General features: G+C 47.5%; 1 protein-coding gene across 1 annotated transcript; it reads left to right on the forward strand.

Moving 5' to 3' along the window:
• The first annotated feature begins 1541 nt into the window (after nt 1–1541).
• Nucleotides 1542–15714, forward strand: LOC131207315 (serine proteinase stubble). The gene is made up of 9 exons (XM_058199927.1): nt 1542–1551; nt 1654–2035; nt 2158–2501; nt 2580–2725; nt 3182–3467; nt 3531–3720; nt 3824–4121; nt 15322–15471; nt 15580–15714. Exons 1-9 carry the CDS (start codon nt 1542–1544, stop codon nt 15712–15714), a joined length of 1941 nt encoding a protein of 646 aa, XP_058055910.1.
• Nucleotides 15715–19160: the final 3446 nt, after the last annotated feature.

Below are 19160 nucleotides of genomic sequence, written 5' to 3' on the forward strand. Positions count from 1 at the left end.
AATTTCTGCAATTTATTAATCTGCAATTGATATCTGTTGAGATGAGATGAGATGAAAGGTATTGTAATGTATCCCAAACCAGTTTTGCACCAGGCCATGGAGTACTCAGGCCATGGAGCACCAGGCGCCTCCATTCGGGACTACTAAAAACGGCATTTTGGTCGTTTCTCGATCAAATGGATCATTTGTTGTCAGTAGCGATCCGAATTAAAGTTTTCATCAGGGCTTAGGAGCTTGTCACCACTTTCTGGTGACAACAGAAAGTCCTTTTTGGGCGTCCTCCGATGCTCTTTCTTTGTTAAGCCAAAATCGCTATTTTCAATTTTTTTCAAACCTCTGAAAGCACTGTGATCTTCTATAAACAAGTCCCGACAAGCCTTTGGTGCGGTTCCGAAGCAGTTTTCTTCAAGAGGCAGCAGAAAAATAATAATCCCAGCGAAACGTCATTTTCAGGCACAAACGTTGACATGGTATAAACCTTTCAAAGATGGGTTGCAAACCGAAATATTTTTTTTCGACCTGAAATCATTTACCTGATGTCCAAACAAGGTAATGTTGCCAAAAAACCAGAATGATAATCTGAAAGGGCTTCAAAATACGCTTCCGCAACTGTTATGCCTTCATCATTTGAAAAAAAAAACGCTTTCGCGCATGACATTTTTTGGTCTGAAAACAGATGGAAGTTGTCAGAGGCCAAATTTAGTGAATGCGGCTTATACTCCAACAATTTTAACTTTAATTAATGATTTTTTGTCATTTTTAAAATGCTCTTGTGACAGGGTTCATGGCCCTGATGAAACAGAATGTTTTTCTTCTTTAAACCGGGTCTTTTTTCACGAATTTCCACATTCCGTAGGTCCAAAATGTTTCATAAATAATCAAAATTTATTATTTTACCAGTTTGCAAGTCCGCTAAAAAAATTTCATTCGCATCCCACAAAACTGTTGCCAAATCTTTTTTGGGCAATTTCTAGACGAACTTGTTTCGAAACCGAAGAACCAGGTTCCCATTACTCTTTAGGCACTTGTTTTGATTCAGGATCATAGTAATAGACCCAAGTCTCACCCACAGTGATGATTCAATGTACAGAATCCACTTTATACTTTCGAAAACACTCCCTTAGTCACGACTTAGGGGCATATGGGTAAAAATAGAATTCTACTAATAACCAGCCAAACGGGTCATTCAAAAATGCACTGCCAAGATGCGGATGCGACCCATCACATACTTGGCACCCTTCATAGATTTGGCAACTGGCGAATGTTTTTAATTTGGTGTATTTACGGCTTAAAAATCTACGATTAGTTGATTGTGTCACTTAGTCACAACGCAGACACTTGTTGTCCTTTGAAAACAGTTTTCTTTTGCAGAAATTTTCAGAATCCCTCACATTTATTAGCTGAAAGGGCCGCTTTCCGGTAAACAAATTTTAAATATTCATGCGCCGTTTGTTCTATTTCGGGCTTGGGGTCATCGCATCCGGGAAAGGGACACAAATCGGGTGGAAAACAGGCCACGTTACGCAACTTGTTGACTCGACATGGCGACAAGTGGGAGAAAATGTTTGTTCAGCGTCTCGAGCGCGTTTCGAATGTTGATCAATGCGCGGACCGTGATCACCAAACTGAGCCCCCTCCGGTTTCTCTTTGCAGATCTAAAAATCTCCACCATGTGGAGTCGATGGAAGGCATCGATTCTACTGTTAACGGTCTGCTGTTGGATCGCTGAGCAGTACACGGTACCGGTGGCAGGGCTGGCGGCGGCGGCCTCGGGTTCTAGTCACAACTACAAGATCAATCCGAAGCCCTGCTCGGTGAACGGCAACGAGGGCACGTGCATGTTCGTCTGGGAATGCATCAAATCCGAGGGCCAGCACGTGGGCATGTGCATGGACCAGTTCATGTTCGGGTCCTGCTGCTCGCACAATCTGACCGAAAATGTGATACCTCAGAACTACCAGCAGATGCTGACCTACCGGCCGAAGCCCTCGGCGCCCAGCGCCGGCGGCGGCAAGTATAAACCACCGAAGCCAAGGTAAGATGAATGACCATGCGGCCCCATCGGCATCGGGTGACCTTCGACACGACTAACCTGTTCGCCCCGCTTATTTCCCCCTCTTCGTTCCATGGTTAATGTGGTCCGGTGTCCCGAAACAGTACATTCGTTAGTAGTAACGGCTATACGACCATCTACCGACCAAACGGAAGTGGGACGCTGGTGATACGACCGTCGCACAACCACCACCACCAGCAGTCGTATCCCCACCAACATCAGCACACGTATCACCACCACAAACCGAGCAGCAGTGGCGGCCTTAGTAGTTCCAGTAGCGTTAGTAGTGGTGGCGCTTTCGTCACCGGCAGCAATCAATTTAGTCAAAAGCCAACAGAAGGCACTGTAAATAAACATTCTACCTTATCGACGCTGGTGCAGCAGCAGTCAGTGGCAGCAGCGGGAGCCACAGTCCCGGACCAGGAGATGGCGGCCAGTGTCGCAACCGGTAAGTGGCGGCTCATTTTGCGGCGCGCGCCTGGCGTCTGTATGTGTTCAAACTCATTAGTGTTTGCACTCTTCGCAGGGATCTTCACCACCCACTGGCAGGCGACGACGGAGCCAAGCTTCATCACACGGACGAAGCCGCCCAAGCCAAACAAACCGTCCAAGAAACCGATCCTGTCCATCACGAACAACATTCAAAGCACCGCACTGAAACCAAAACCATCGGTGCGTATCGGAGGCTAATTACGTGCGACAGGACACTTTGTATTCGAGACACTCGCTGGTCTCGCGATAGGGACTTCACATGAGTTTGTGGAAACCTAGACACATTTTTCCAACCACTAAACATTTGGCAAATTCAAATAATCAATTTTAATGTTTGTTAGGCATCAGTTCGTATGATCGAACATCGAACATAATCGATCGATTTTACTATTCATTCATTTTATTTGTTTGTTCACTTACTTCAAGTTATACACCAACTAATCTTAGCGTTCGTTTTATTGTTTGTATTATTTAATATGTTGAAACAAATAGTAAATACGGTTTAATATTAGCTTAACAATATCCTTGAATTGTTCTCAATAGTTAGGAACGTGTCTATTAGCATAGCGACTAATCAAATTGGATATCCGCAGACAAATGTGCATAGAAATAGGTTCATCTTCAATTCCATTTTAGGCCAAACCGACAAAGCAAAGCACCAGCACTACGACGACGACGACCACCCCGAGGCCCACCACCACAACAACAACAACCTCTTCCAGCACCACGACCACCACGAGCACCACCACCAGCACGACTACGACGGCGAGCTCCACGACTTCCGGTTCGAGCAGCTCAACAAGTCGCACGCCCGGCGCGGTGTCCGACCCATCTGTGATTGACGTCGACGAAGTATCGCCGTCCATTTCGTCCTACACGACGGCCCCGGGCCGGTCAACGATTTCCGCGGCAAGAAACGCTGGTAAGGGGGAAATGGTTCGTCCGTCCGTCGGGTTCCGATTAACTAACGTCACTCTTATTACAGACTGCGGTGTGCAGACGATGGGTCGGCCGGAGACGCGAATAGTCGGCGGCAAGAATGCGCCGTTCGGGCGCTGGCCATGGCAGGTGTCGGTCCGGCGGACGTCTTTTTTCGGCTTCTCGAGCACCCACCGGTGCGGCGGAGCTGTCATAAACGATAACTGGATCGCGACGGCGGGCCACTGTGTCGACGAGTAAGCAACCCCCGTGGGCCGTGGGCAGCCTCCGTTCGTGTTTACTAATTATGGTTCGTTTCGGTTCCTTTTTCCTCGGGCCACTTGTCGACTTGGGCTGCAGCCTGCTAACGTCACAGATTCGGATACGGGTCGGCGAGTACGATTTCTCGCACGTCCAGGAGCAGCTACCGTACATCGAGCGGGGCGTCGCCCGGAAGGTGGTCCATCCGAAGTACAACTTCTTCACGTACGAGTTCGACCTGGCGCTCGTGAAGCTGGAGCAGCCGCTCGTCTTTGCGCCCCACATCAGCCCCATCTGTCTGCCGGCGACGGACGACCTGCTGATCGGTGAGAACGCCACCGTCACCGGCTGGGGACGGCTCAGCGAAGGCGGCACACTGCCGTCCGTCCTGCAGGAGGTAGGTCGGTCCGGTCCGCTTTCGGCGGAGGGAGCCTAAAATTTTGTTATTGAATTGCATTGTGGCCTTTGTGGGTTTGCGGAACAATCCGTAATTGCAGAATTGCGAAATAATGCCGAGCCCCGGAAGGGTCAGTGATGAAGCAAATTGAGTGAGCCTAATGGACCACGACTGTGCACTGTGGCGTTCTGGTATGCCACATGCATACTGGACCACCACGGTCACGGTGAGTTCGCCGGGTGTTCCAGCTTTATCGCAGGTCACCAAATTCGCTGACAAAAGTTCTCTCTCGGTTGCCCTAGATTGGCCGTAAGCGGTTTAGACGGCATACGGTCCTTTTCTACTCTTTATATGGCATATGACATGGCATGACATGTGACGTACCAGAGTTTGGACTTAATACTTAAATATCCCCTAGGGTCACCACCCTTTCTCGACGAGGGCTAATTGGCGAACGGCTCACGTAGAATGAAAGATTCTTTCTTGAAAGTGATACATTAGCCACCGAAACCACTCGATGTTCACTACCTTCCCCATAACGCTCGAATGTGTGTCAAGTGGGAAGACCAATGGAGCGCTGCAAAGACACGGCGTCCGTGGATTCCATCGCGCAAAAGGCTCCACTCAATTCCAGAGCTACAGAGCAGCAACCTCCACCGGGCGTGGGGCACCGACTAACGGTATTGCACGTGCAAGGACCTCCGGAGGAAGCCCACACGAAGCCGGTCTGTCGAAGGAATGAAACGGTCTTCCCGCACATTCCTTTGTTCGGTTGCGGTTTAAAGTACGGCACCCGGCGGTATCTTAATTATGGACCGTTTTCTCATTTACTTTTCGAGTCGCCTTTACTTTGGAGTTGCCGTTTGCTTGCTTTCCGGGAGTTGTTGACCCGGTGAAGGTGTGGCGAGTTTTAATTAACTGTAACGCAAAGGAAGCAAAATAAAAATGCACCACAAAAGGATGCACGTTGCACAATAAAGGCTACAGGACTAATGGCCAACGCATTTTATGGAGGATGCCAAAGCCAAGGTCACATAGAAAAGGGGGAGCATAACCTCACCAAAAAGTGACAATGAGAAAAAGTTACTAAAGCAAAATGAAGTTATTATATTTTACGTAAGGCGCACACTCATTTAGCATTTATGAGACTACGAATTGAAGTCGTTTTATGGTTTTACTCGTTTGACCGGCTGATTTGACATCCCTGAAAAAGGACATGATAAGAGTTACACGACAACGAAGAAGCCACTTGTTTTTCCGAGTGTTTTCTTATCCCCGATTTTCGGTCCCTTGGTTCCCGACGAGGGCCCAATTATTTCTTTGACAGTTTGATATATGATGCTATGACGGGAGTCTTGCTACGTTTCTTTCTTCGTTGGTCTATTATAATTGGTAAGACGTAAGTCTTGTGAACTTTTTAACTGGTTTCATTGTAGTGCAAGTGTCCTTAAACCAATTTATCTATTATGTATCTTTATGTTTATACATTTTTCTTTATTTCTTGTGTGTTTTTATGCACATTGTTTGTTCATGCGTTGAACGAATTGACAGACGCGTATTCTTTGCAGACGTATCTCACCTATTCTCCCGCTTGGGAGCAAAAGTAAAGGTTCCAGAGTTTCGAAGTTCCACCCACAACCCAACAAATGCCCGCACCGCCCGTAGGAATTAATTAAACTCGTACGAGCGGAGAATGCCTAACTTTTGTGCGTTACCTTCCTTCCTTTTCCGGGTTTCGCATCATGTTTCGAATTTTTCGTACGAATTTTTGCTCCTTCCGGAACCTTTGGCTGTTGAAAGCTCGCTGTCCTCCTCGTTTGTATGTATTAAAGCACCTCCATCGGTTCCGACACGATAACATCATCACGTCGGGGCAGAAATTGAGTCGGTGATGAAATAACCCCGGCTTGGCCGGTCCCCATTTCGGTTCGTTACGCTGTCGGGAATGGATTCGATTTCCAACTCCGTGTATGATTTCGACCGGGCCAGGCCATCGTGCCACTTGGCAGCGGCCACTGATTGCGAACCGAGACCCAAGCCGAGTGTCTAAGAAACGGAACGCGCGGCAAAGAAAGTAACTTTGGCAAAGCCGTGATTTGTGCTTATCTCGAACACGAATCAAGCAAAGTTAGCGTGGCGTTTGCTCTCGTTCGGTGGCGAACTTCCTCGGATGTGGCAGGTGAACCCAGGGTCTGCAGCAAAGGGCTGCTTCGCCTCCTGCCGAAGAAGTTAAGCAGCAGCGGGCGCATGCCGGGCCACGGGGATGTAAACGATGCCTCCGAAAGGATGCTGGCCATCCGGAGGACGAATTGATGTTGCGCGTCTCTCCCCGGGCCCGGTGGCCACGGAACTCGGCGCTCGGCAATTGGAGATGTTTGCTAAACGTGATCCAATAGCTGTTTGACCTAAATCAAGAAAAAGGACACCAGCGCCGGCCGTCGAACACTCTCGCCGGGCGCACACACCAGGCTATTGATTCTTGTGCCACGGAAAAGGAGTGCGGTGCAAAATTCGTGAAGCCTGGTCCGGTCCGTGATTCCTTGTTTTTTTTTTCGCTCCTCCATTCGCTCCCAAACGATGGCTGGACGGAAAACGAAAAGCCAAGCCAGTGGTAAAATGGAACGTCAACCGTCGAAAGTTTTTCGTTTTGTTAGTTCGCTTCGAACACAACATTGCGGGGCACGTCGCCCGGTGAGTTTGTTGGTGAAGTTGTGCAACTGAAGAAGATGATTGAATATTTACGATACTTGGTCGGAGTTTCGAGTGCACAACTTTTTAGTCGAGCTGCTCCCAAAGGAGAAACAAACTACATTAAACCGGTTCTATTGGTTCAATTGTTTGTTTGCGATCGCTTTAAACTGTGCAGTAGAGATTTATTGTGACAAAATAACATACAGCAAAAACAAAGAAGGATGTTGGCCAACAGAAATAAATATTGAACAATACTAGAGCTAGTAACATTTTGTTCAGACTCCAAGCTTCTTAAAGTACTCTCAGACTAAAAATGGTCCGATTGGTGTTTGATGAAATTGACAGAACCGGGCTTTATCCGTTTCGTGCCCAAACTCTCTCTCCGTGTTTTTGTTTTTCTTTGGAGATTTTGTCCTGTTTTCTCCGTTCGCCGCGGACTGTTGAGTTTCCCGACGGCCATTAGTTCGGGGTTTTAAAACCTGTTTTTTCTTCTACTTTGAAAAGGGCTTCCGGCGATCGTGATTGCGTTGCTGGCGTACCCCACGGATTAACCATTTGATGGAAAGAGAAAGAGAGACGGCGGTCTGAAACGGTTCTCTTCCATTTAACCCATTTGCCTGGCTGAATCATTGTTCTGGAACTGTTCTGGCCTCGGCAAAGCCGGCTTTCGTCGGTGAGACGACGATGGATTGCAACGTGCTTTGCTTTGGCCGAAAAACCCCTAAATGGCCCGCGGCGCCCTGATGGAAAGTGGCAAGAAAACGAGTTTCCCGCCCCCCCCCCCCAGAAGTCTTTTCTCACTGCGGCGAGTTATTTTCTTTGGCACTCGCGGAACTTTTGAAATAACTTTCAACTTTCTCCCGCGCGGCTACGTGGGGAATGTGCGAGGGAGCTGTTGGTGGTGGCGGAGCTGGTGGGGCGTCGTGTCGGAGAGCAACTTCCGTAAATCTCGTGAAGTGGTGTTAATTGATTAGTTTCGCGGAAAGAAGAATCGGTAAATCGGGTAAAAGTGCAGCGCTCCGTGCACATTCCGGTGAAACAGATCCCGGCATCATGAGTGTAGGTAATCGAGCAGTGATAAGCGCCCGATGAGTTCTACCTCAAGGAGGAACGGTTCTTTAATGAAACGAAGGATTCGAAGAGAACTTGGATCCAGCTTCTTCGCTAAACTATTAAAAAATGAATCTCATCCTATTTATTTTGCTTTAGCCCTGAGCACCGTCTGGTTGAGTCCTATCATTCTAGTAGAAGTAGAATTGATTTGCTATAATCCGTAAGAAGTAGTTCAGGGAACTTACAAGTCTTGTTTGAACATTTTAAAAGGTGTTATCATTTTTCTTCGTATATGAGTTGGTTCAAACAACCACCCATTCAGACTCTTTCACTAAGTTTCTTCCTTTAAAAGGACATCAAGAGAAAGTGCACGTCACGTAACGGTGAAAGGTTGTGATCCTTCTAGTGCAGAGCTTCGCCGACCGCGGCCTTAAACGGCTCAGTCGATTGTGGATGCAAGAGGAACAATTTAAAAATGATACCTACAAAGTCCACGCTGCTCGGCGTACGACGCATTTGCGGCGATCCGAAGACTTTGCCATTTGCCTCTACATTCCACCGTGCATACTTTAGTTCTTCCCGCGGCGATCGGGCTGCGTTCGCGAGCATTTGGCAAGAACCGGCACCCACCAGGGTTGCCGCAAAAGAATGGAGTTAGGATTCCTGCAGCAGCCACCGGGGTCCTCGGGGCGAGTTTGAGATATGGCGCTCGAAAGGCATTCCGTAGTTGGCAGCGAAGCAACGCTAGGCGCCTTCGTTGTCCCATTTTCCTTCCAGCGTCTTGTAAAAGGCGATGGCCTGATGGTCGCGATGCTGCCGTCGGTGGTGCTATCGGCAGCCGACGATCGGCCGGCGAAGGAATGAGTTGAGAAAATCATTTCGAGAACGTCTTTTCATCTTTGGCTCCTGTGTAAAACATTCCTGAGTGGGACCGGGAATGCATTGCAATCTATCCTTTCTCTCTACCACATTTCCGGTGAACCGAACCGAGTCCGAGAGAGAAAGAGGGAGAGGGCGAGAGAAAGATAGATCGCTTACGTTTTATGGTTTAAGAACAAACGCGAGGGTCATGGTTCGAGGTAGAATGCAAAGGAAAAAGTTGGAAAGAACTCATCGCCGGCTGCATATCCATCGTCGCCCGTTGGGGTCGCCTTTCAATGCGAATAAATAAATTGTTTTTCTCAATTAGTGGCAGAAAGCTCGTCGGCTCGGCGACCACCAAACGCTCACCCGGCACCGGAATGACGGTGCAGAAGACAAAAGTTCTATTGCTTCACCGACCGACCGACCAACCGTTTTCTTTGACCTTCTTTGTGCTGGCTCTGGAAATATGTGGAAAATGTAAGGCGCGAAAATTCATGACCTCACGGCGCAAGTCATTTGTCTTCGGCGATATGAAGGAGTTAATCGAGCACAATGAGCACCGACAAAAGCACCGGAAAACTTTTCTCGTGTGGCTTCATCACCATCATCATCATCATCCTGTCGACAATGACGCGAGCGCAAAAAAGGTAGAATGGTCTGTGGCCTGAATATTTAAGTTTGTTTGAAGTACTTCGGTGCCTTTTGCGTGAAGTTATGTCGGCTGTTGGTGCTAATGTTAAACAAATGTTATTACCCCACCGATGGGAGGCAAAGTAATTAAAAGACAGTTGAAAGTTGAAAAAATTGAAGAAGGAACAAAACTTTATTGATTTCCGTGCCATAAAGGGGCTTCCGGCATCGTTTAATGTAGCGAGATAAGTAAAAAAACAACAAAAAAACAACAGTGACAATCGATAAAAGGCCTCGGCCGTGTCTCGCTGAAGGGGATTATTGAGCGCACTGATTTCAATGCCGTCGTTTTTTCTTTTGCAACCGAAAATTTTCCACCGACGAAGCCACGACAATTTCCAACCTGTCAACACTTTGCGTCCCTTTGCTTTGCTGACCGGGTTTCTGCTTCAATAAAACACTGCAAACGGCCACGACGGCGGTGATGGGCCATTAACGGCGGTCCAATGTCTCTCTGATTGCGGTTTCTGCTCGGCATTCGGGTTTTTTTTCTGGCCCTTCTCTGGAGTTAGCTCCCTCTACCTATCCGCGAAAGGTCGCGTGGAAATGAACTGTCGAATGGCGGCGAATGGGGCGAAACCGAGGAAAACCATAATCCAGGAGGATTACCATCTTGGCGATGGTCGTCGCGTGTGACGGAGGCCAACATTTTAAAGCACCCACTAGCGTAGCGGGCGAGTATCGGGCCCTGTTTTATGACAGAGTCTTCTGCTCCCTTCTCCGGGTGGACGACATGCGAACGAGATAAGCGATGTTTCGCCTCGGTTAAGTCCCGGCCACGGTAATGCGCACGGTGCGGTACGATAATTAGAGCGAATAATAGATTTATTCATAAATTAAGTTGGGACTCGCGAAGACGCTAGGGCGTTAAAATGGATGGCAGAAACTTCTGCGCCGGGGATGCGCCACTGGCACTGGCGCCGCATCGCTCCAACCGGAAATTGTCCTGCCTTTTCTGATCGCAGCCCAAGATGTCGTTAGGGATAAGGCATTTATGTGCCTTTATTTAATGGTTTGCTTCGTCACGTTTATCCGATAAGTGCCGCCATTCCAGCGGCGCGGCTGATAGCGAACGCGAAGAATTATGACGATAAAAGTGAAGTGACGATGCGCGGGAGCTTGGCGATGGAGTTTATCTCTGCTCGCCGCCATCATCGACGTGGAACCGATTCGAGTTTATTCCGCATTTGCCTCGGATCGCGACTGCAGAGCGGCCCCGTACCTGATGAAAGGCTATTTGGGAGAAGTTCTTTGAATGGCACTGAAAGCCGCAAAGAGGAAGTCAACTTGGTGGCGGGTTTGTCACGTCATAACTATAAATATATCGGATATGAAACGAAAGTAAACCGCAGCAAGTTGACGTAGGACGTGAGCGCTTTTCATGTAAACGCCGGAATACGACTCCTAGTTGCCGTAGGGCAGGTACAGAGCAGGGTCCGAGATGGTGGAACTTGTCAAACGAGGACTTAAAAGTGCCTCAAAAACCGCACAAACCGGGCGCTGAAACAGATATTATCACGTGCACGGCGAATCGATTGAGCGCCGAAGAACATCGTCACATCGCGACGTCACGCTGCAAACCGCAAGTGGATTGGAAAAATGTTTGCATCTCCCCGGTCGCCCACGGGGCTCGGGATTTTCCCGCTCGACTGGCGGCTATCGACGTGGGGTGGTATGAATTTTTCGTCCTATTTATCTTCCATCTTTGCCGATGCCTTCTTCTTGCGTCCGTGATTTTCCGCAATTTTCCCACACACTAAACTCGTTACCGATGTCGTGCCACACACAGAGGCGGCTTATATCCTGGTTCGGATGCCCTGCGGGCCACGACACCGGGACGACGGGAGCGAAATCGAAAATATTTTTCAAATAGACATCACACCAACGCGTTCGAGGGCCTCGCTGTGTCGTGTAGTCACATCAGGAAGTGGACATTTTTCTTGCGGTCAGGAAAGTTCGACGAAGGCTCCACCAAATCTCACCAAATTCCTATCGACAGCGGCGAGGATGCATCCGCGGTGGTGTTCGGTGGCGAAAGAATAACAGAATCCGGGATTGGTCCGTAAGCTCCCGAGGGCACAAATGTTACTACGACGTGTGAATGGGATTGAGCGGGCCGGCAGAAAGCCAGCGGGAGTCAGAAGCCAGAAGAAGGATGTGTGACTTGAGCTACTTATTGGCTGATGTTATTTTCTTTCTCTGTGTGCGCACCGTCTGCGTGTGCGAATGCAACACAGTTGTGCGCTTATTGATTTTTGTGAACCAACAGAAAGCATCATTTTCCACAAGCATCACCGGATCAACCGGATGGCAAGACGGACTGGCAGGACAAAATGGTATCGCTTTCCGAGTGTGGCTTGAATTTGAACGCTGAGTCAAAATGCTAGTTTTTGGAAAAGAAGGATTTATTATTCTTTAAAGAAATACATTTATATCTTTTTGTTACTCTTTAGTACAATAAATCTTTCTTTACTTTCTTTTTTCCTATGTTAAAACAATTTCCCAATTCAGAACATATGAAAATATTTGTTGTTTATTATTCTTTTATTTTTCATTTGTATCCCTTACTTTTTGTTTAATTTGCTTTTTTTATTACACCTTTTACTAACTCTGAACTACTGTAGTAAATCGGTTTTAAAGTTTCAAACATGCGATTCAAAATCGGAGAAGGATGAAGCTCTTACTAAGCTAATTTTATACATGACGTCACTTCTCTGATCAGACTTGCAAGAAACCTAACGTTTCAATTTTCGATCCTACTTTATAACGTATCCACTGTTCGCAACATCGATCGGAAACCGTACCATTTTAAGAGTTGTTTTCTCTAGAATACGATTCGTTTCCCTAGGCCCAAGATTGGGAGCTACATCACACGAACGCTAACGTAAGCGCAAAACAAAAGTAAATTTCGGTAGAACACAAAACCCAACGCGGCAGGAGTTGAAAAGTCAAGTTGATCGTCTTCCTAAAAAGACCCTCGGGGGTGTTGCGGCTACCAATATTGAAATAATACACCCCACCAACGCGTTTCTTTTTTTATCGAAGTTCTGTGTTTCTAGAGGTGCCGCATAAATCCCACGGGCCGAATTGACAGCCTCTCGTAATGGCACGTTATACCCCAGCATTATGTTGCACTGGGTGGTAATGATAATGAAAAAAGCGATTCATTTCATTCGACGTGTTCCGAAGAATTGCGGTCGATTCGGGCCGTTGGGATTTGGGAAATCATATTCCTCAAAAACGAAAATTGTTCCGGTCGCTGAAATGGTGATGGCTTCGTTCTCAGAACAGCAGCGCAGAAAAACCATTAACAGCGAAACCACCAACGGAACGCAGGTGCCTAACTATCCGTACACGGGGCCACTGGGACCTCACAAAACACGGAATCATTTCGGCGTAATTGGAAATTTTCCCTCCATTTTCCACCGCGGAACAAAGCGTCTGACTTTGATTAGTACATTATTTAATTTATATCTCATTTCGCATCCGCCACCGAGAACTGCCAGGCCTCGTTGTCCTGTCCATCAAAAGCTATCATAGCTCACACCCACGTCAGCACCTTGACTTCGAATTCAATAGAACGACCATTGTTCAATCGACTTTTGTGTGTTTGCGGTTATGACAAACTACTCAGCCGTAGGCGAGTCCCAACGAGTTCTTTTTGGGGCAATTGAACGCAGGCAGAAAAGAATAAAAAACAACGTAGGGAAAATTGGTTCGTTATCCTGCTTTCGCCGAAGCTGGCCCTGGCCCGTCATACAGCACATCCGTTCGTAACGCATCGAATCTGGCTCCGTCTCCGGTCGGACGGCTTGCATCTAATTGTTCAGCCATCTGAAGGCAATCAATCTTCGTGGAACCTTTTCTTCCGCCACCAAAGAAATGCCTGCCCGATGAAATTGACGTCAACGATATCGGCGCGTATCGTGAAATCGTTAATGTAAGCTTGATGCTGTCGAGCCCGAGCGTCCCGGTGGGTTCTCCATTATGTCAGCCAGTGTCCCTGTACGCCGTGTTCGACAAGCACCGCTGGCCCGTTCGGGCTTTTAAGAGCCCTCGACGACGGAGCACAGAAACCGACTACTAGGCGGGGAAAGTGCTTCCAGTCTGAGTGAAAAGATGCAACTTTTCCGACGTCCGTGAGTAAAACGGTATCCTTCTAGCTCAATCTGCCTCCGCGCTCGCTGGGGCCCTACCTCGCCAGCAGCACCATATAAATGAGCCTCCATTTGTCATCTTTCAAAGCCAGCCGCTCTTGGCCGACTGGCACGATGCTTTCGCTTTTTCGCGCAACAGACAGGTGGTTGATGCTCACGTTGCGTTGGGTTGCCAAAACTTTTGCCATTCGGCCACCTAGAAGCCGGGCCTTAGGTCGGGATGCCGGAGCAGATGCGGATTAAATCCGTGCGGCCTGCGACCGGTTTGATGAGCACGAGATGGATACGATGTGATCCGGGTTCAGCTTCATCATGATGGACCGAGGGTGGCTGTCGGCCTGTCGAAAGCGACACCTGGCTCGGGAAGAAGATCTGAATAATCCGTTCAGCTTAGCCCTTGCCCACGGGTGTTAGCAGGGGTCTTTATTTGCTTTCTCGTGCTGCTAATTTGATATCTCTGTGTGCCGTCCGATTTTTATTTGCTCAGTCGGTTTAAGCGCCACAGATGGTATCTGAGATCCGGTTCGGTTGCGGAATGCGATCTAAGAACATAATCTGATAATCGGATCTAAATTTAATGAGTCGAAAACAGAGGCGTGCTCGTTTGCAATACAATGTTCTGGCATAATTTGGTTGCAAACGAAAGCCACTCGTCGAATCTTAATGCAATTACTTTGAAGACGCAAACAATATGAGCCTTTCGTTTGGTTCAAATTACGATTTTAAAAATTCATTTGATATTGTTTTGACATAATGAGAATAAATTTTACCTTTTTAAAATATTAATATCATTCAAATTAACGAAACTTTTGATATGTTCGTTAATTTATACGTCTTTATATTCACGTCTTACAGCATGAGAATGTATTTGTAACGTCTGCTAGCTCAGCTCAGCTTCATGGAACCAGATAATGCTTACAATTTAGGGATAGCACTTATCAAATATTCACCGAAATACGGACAATGCTTAAGCTTAGCAACCCCAAGAGCAATGATAAAGTGAAGCATTTATTCACACTGAAGTAGATTAGTTGCGGTTTGTGCGACCCCCATTAACGACCGACCGGGCGTTTCGCAAATTTGCCAGATGATGAAGCACCATGCGCCTCCATGTTGACCGCTAACCGCTTTCGGTCGGTTCGGCGGTTCATTGGTAACTAAATGGTCTGTAATAGTTTAGGTTTGGTCATTTCGCGAGAGCCACCCCTTTGATGTTCCTTAAAAGGGAAAACGATAACCAAAGGAACCCAACCAAAATTCCAAACTGAAGTTAGCGTAAAATTCTACGATTGTCACAGAAGATCCAACATTTGTGGCAAAGTTACCCTAATTACTGCCGTTTGCTTGAAATAAATTTTGTCCCGCCATCAATCGTTTAAATCAAAAACCATATTTTATTTACCATGAAATTGCATTCTGATGCCCGGCGCTTCCTCTGCCCACCGGAAAGCCTGTTGAATTCCGGCTTCCGAGTGGTGCGGCGGTGGGCGCGTGAAGGAATATTTATTTCGCCGTTCGGAACAGTTGGTAGCTTCATTCATTTTCTCGTTAGCCCGTGGCCCGGTTCTCCACGCTGTCGCTGCTGCCGGCTTCGGTGCGCGCGGCTTTCCATGAATCATAGCCGGTCCCACCCAACCTTGCATGAATTATGGAGGCTGCTTATTATTCATGGAAAAACCATTCGGCCGCCCATTATTTCCCACTCACCGTTTTCTCGTTCTTTGCTCTTTTCCCACCGCCACTAGGTGTCCGTGCCGATAGTGAGCAACGACCGGTGCAAATCGATGTTCCTGCGCGCCGGCCGCCACGAGTTTATTCCGGACATTTTCCTCTGCGCTGGCCACGACACCGGCGGGCAGGATTCGTGCCAGGGCGACTCCGGTGGCCCTCTGCAGGTGAGTGTTACCAGGCGCCAAGCGCTTAAATCGCTGTCGAAAGCATAAACCCGAACGCTCCTTACGCTCATTGTTACGATCTGCTCTCCGGAACTGCTTTTCTTGCAGGTGAAAGGTAAGGACGGCCACTACTTTCTGGCCGGCATCATCTCCTGGGGCATCGGGTGCGCCGAAGCGAACCTGCCCGGTGTCTGCACGCGAATATCGAAGTTTGTACCGTGGATCATGGAAACCGTCCTGTGATAACCACCGTCAGGAAGCAGTGCGTTTGTAAGAGTGTGTGCGAGTGTGTGCCAGAAAAAAAAGAACCGTGAAAATGGCTGTAGAAGATAACCAACCATTGCTGGCTTTAAACAAAAACAACAACGGCAATACGTGTTCCTGAGTGTGAGTAAGTGTGTGCATGCGAAAATTTATAGCAAACAATATGTACATACCGAGCCGCGACCTATAAGGCGATCCGACGCGCAGAAGAAAGCCGCCGAAAAAAAGGAGAAAAGCGAAACAAGGGAAAGAGCTCGGCGAGAAAGGAGAAAACGGAACGAGGGAACTGTACAAGAAGGAAGCGATAAGAAGTAGAGCAAAGAACTGGACGATATTCAGAATGTAATAAGAAAGTCGACAAGGTACGCGATAACGCAGCACTGCCAATGATGGTACGTTTTTTGTATATTCACTTAACCCATCGCCTACAAGCAATACGAAAGTAAAGAAAGTTAAAGGTGGCGGAAAGCCGCCGTGAACCACAATCAATGCACTTCTTGCCCGGAACCTTTTAGCGAAAAGTTAGCTTCTGTAAATAGGCGCTGTAGAGTGTTGCCGGTAGGGAAAGTGGGCACTTTAAATGAACCGTATGGGAGGTAAATATATTTAAATATACGTTTGTATACTCAGGCATAGCAAAGCATCGATATCGGTACCGGGAACGAATGGCACTAACGATCGCGCCTAGCAATTTGTACATAACTCGGTGGCCAGATGGTCAGGCGCGTGTACTGGCTGCGTTTGGCCATTAGGAAGGGCTCGTTCCATTGCGCAAACTAAGCTAATACTAAACTTATTGGTACTAGGAATAGGAAACCGTTTCCTTCGCATGCAAAAACGGGTCGCTATGCTACATATCGCCGACCCTATTGTTAACTATCGCGCCAGAAGGATGCCCCTGTTAATAGCTGATTATTATTATTATTATTATTTGTGCGATTATTATTATTATTATTGCTGCTATTATTAATATTATTATCCCCCTCAATCCGGTGTATTTATCGCTCTGTCCTTTGACCAAGTAGTAAACGAAACGAAAAGTAATATTTATGTTTCCAAAGAACCTGGCTGTTGTTTTCATCATCATCCTTTTGCAGCCAACGCATACGACCACCTGTGGCGGTCACTGAAAATAAGGCAAAGAAAGAAACGGTCATCACCATTGTTCGGGGGGTCACTGTTCACGCTCTACCGGTTGAGTGTCAATCGGCGACTCCGAAAGTACTCTTCGTGCCAGACGCCTTCGAGACAGCAAAGATTGATTGGCAGACTAGAAGCAATAATTTTTCCTTGTTTTTCACTCACTCACTCAAACTCGACAAACGAATGCGAAAAGCTTCACTAACCATTTGCAGTGCACCGGAAGGCACATACATTCGTTTTCCCACACAAAAACATTCCAATGTTTTTCGGCGAAACTTTTCATAACACGAACCATTATTCATTCCTCGAAGGCGAGTTAACGAAGCGCAAGTGCTACTTGCAGAAAGCGGCCATAATTTATTAGTCGTCACACTTGTTTTCCGACATTTTCCCAAGTCCACCACTCACATGAGTTGCTCGGAAAAACAAACGGATGGAAAAATCCGTCCTCTGCACCCGCCGGGGAGTTGGTTCGTTTTTTGTGTGCCTTTTTATGGTAAAGATTATGGCAAAGGATGAAAATCGAATTGCATTATGATTCGGCACGTCGGAGTTCCGTCCGCCCGTGTTCGCTCTTCGGGTTCCCAAATCAGGGTTTTCCGACCTCAGACACAGTCCCAAGGAAGCTCACCCCTCCCCGGGCCGGGTGGCCCCACAATTAGGAAGCTGATTCCGCCCCCGGGCCTCGGGCTGGAAGAAAAGGTAATAAAACGGTTTTACCATCGTTATTCCGGCCGCCGGGTGTCGGTTGGCAACGAGCCAGACCTCGTCCATCCTGATCAGCTGTACCCAGCGCCGGGCTAGGGCGGAAATGTGACGGCATCCGGCAGAGGGAAATTGTTTTTATGCTGCGCCGCCACTGGATCCTGCCAGCATCAGCCACTGTCAAACACGTTGCCGGCATCGCTTTCTCGAATTGCCCTCGTGTGGGGAGCGCTTTAAGGTGCTGGATAGAAGGCGATCAAGACTGTGTCTGTGTCTCGCTCCCAAACGTCATGTCAGTGGCGAGACAAGTGACACGGGGCAAGGGGCCCACGCTTTCGCCGCCAGCCAGCCAGCCTGCCTGCCGCTTGCCATCGGAATGCGGTGGCGGGCGATTGCGAACGGATGGCATAGGGTAAAGATTGTTAAGTCGTTATTGCTTATTGTAGCGGTTTAGGGGTTTTGCAATATTGCAGCAACCGCCTAGACCTGGACACAGCCCTATGCCCTGCATGCCGGAATGCAGTAAAACAGCCCCAACGGAGACGAGCCGGGTACGAGGACTCTAGTAGAGCGGAAGTCGGGCGGAGCCGGCAGACTCCGTTTCCTCTCGGCGGAAACCACCGGGCGAAGGAAATGGTTTAAATTGTTCGACTGCCGGTGGTTCATTTTGTCTTCCCCGGGTTCCTGCGGTTCGGAAAAGGTTACCACCCGGCGTCATTACAAAAACATTGTTTCAGTTGCCATCGTAAATGAGATTGTCGAGTTTGCCGAGCATTGCCCGGTGCTTCGGATTGGCGTTGTTCAATCAATCGATTATGTAAAAGTAAAAATGGATGGTTGCAGGATGCGAAGGTCCGCCATTCGAACGCCATTGCGCGGACAAGCTTAATATGTAGAAGTGGTATCGCTACCAAAATGAAAAGATTCCATTAACGACCTTAACTTGTCCTCAGAGGCTACTTGGGTAAACCGAAGCTAGCTATAAACTCAATTCAATACATTGGAAAATTACATTGGATGTATTCCAATAGGAATTCCAGTTGGGGTTCCAGTGCCAACTTCTCGAAATAAGAAATTGGGACTGTTATTTTTATTAAAATACAGGGTGTTTCATTAACGATGCATAATTTCATTTGGTTATAAAAAATAAACGGCTGAATATTTTTCAATGGTTGAACATTTGTTTGAAATGGGTTTATTCATGACATTTGTGTATAAAATATAATTCTGGTTGCAGAAATAAAAATTTATTTCCAAAGTGTTAGGTCGCCAAATCATTCGTCAAAAGCACATTTCATTGAAAATCATTTCCACTTATGTGGCCATGATAATAAGCAGTATTGTGGTTCGGAAAACCCACAGATCGTGCAAGAGAAGCCAATGCACCTACAACGAGTGACTTTTTGGTGCGGATTTTGGCTAATTTGTTTTTCGGTGAAATTGAAGCTGTGAACTTGGACGGCGTTTGCTTTGAACAGGACGGCGCTACGTGCCATACAGTGACAGCCACAATCAAAATTTATGTTATGCGAACATACCAACAGCTATTGATAACCTTAAGACCCAAATTCAAGTCG

This window comes from Anopheles bellator, chromosome 2, assembly GCF_943735745.2.
Source record: "Anopheles bellator chromosome 2, idAnoBellAS_SP24_06.2, whole genome shotgun sequence".
Taxonomy (NCBI): Eukaryota; Metazoa; Arthropoda; class Insecta; order Diptera; family Culicidae; genus Anopheles; species Anopheles bellator.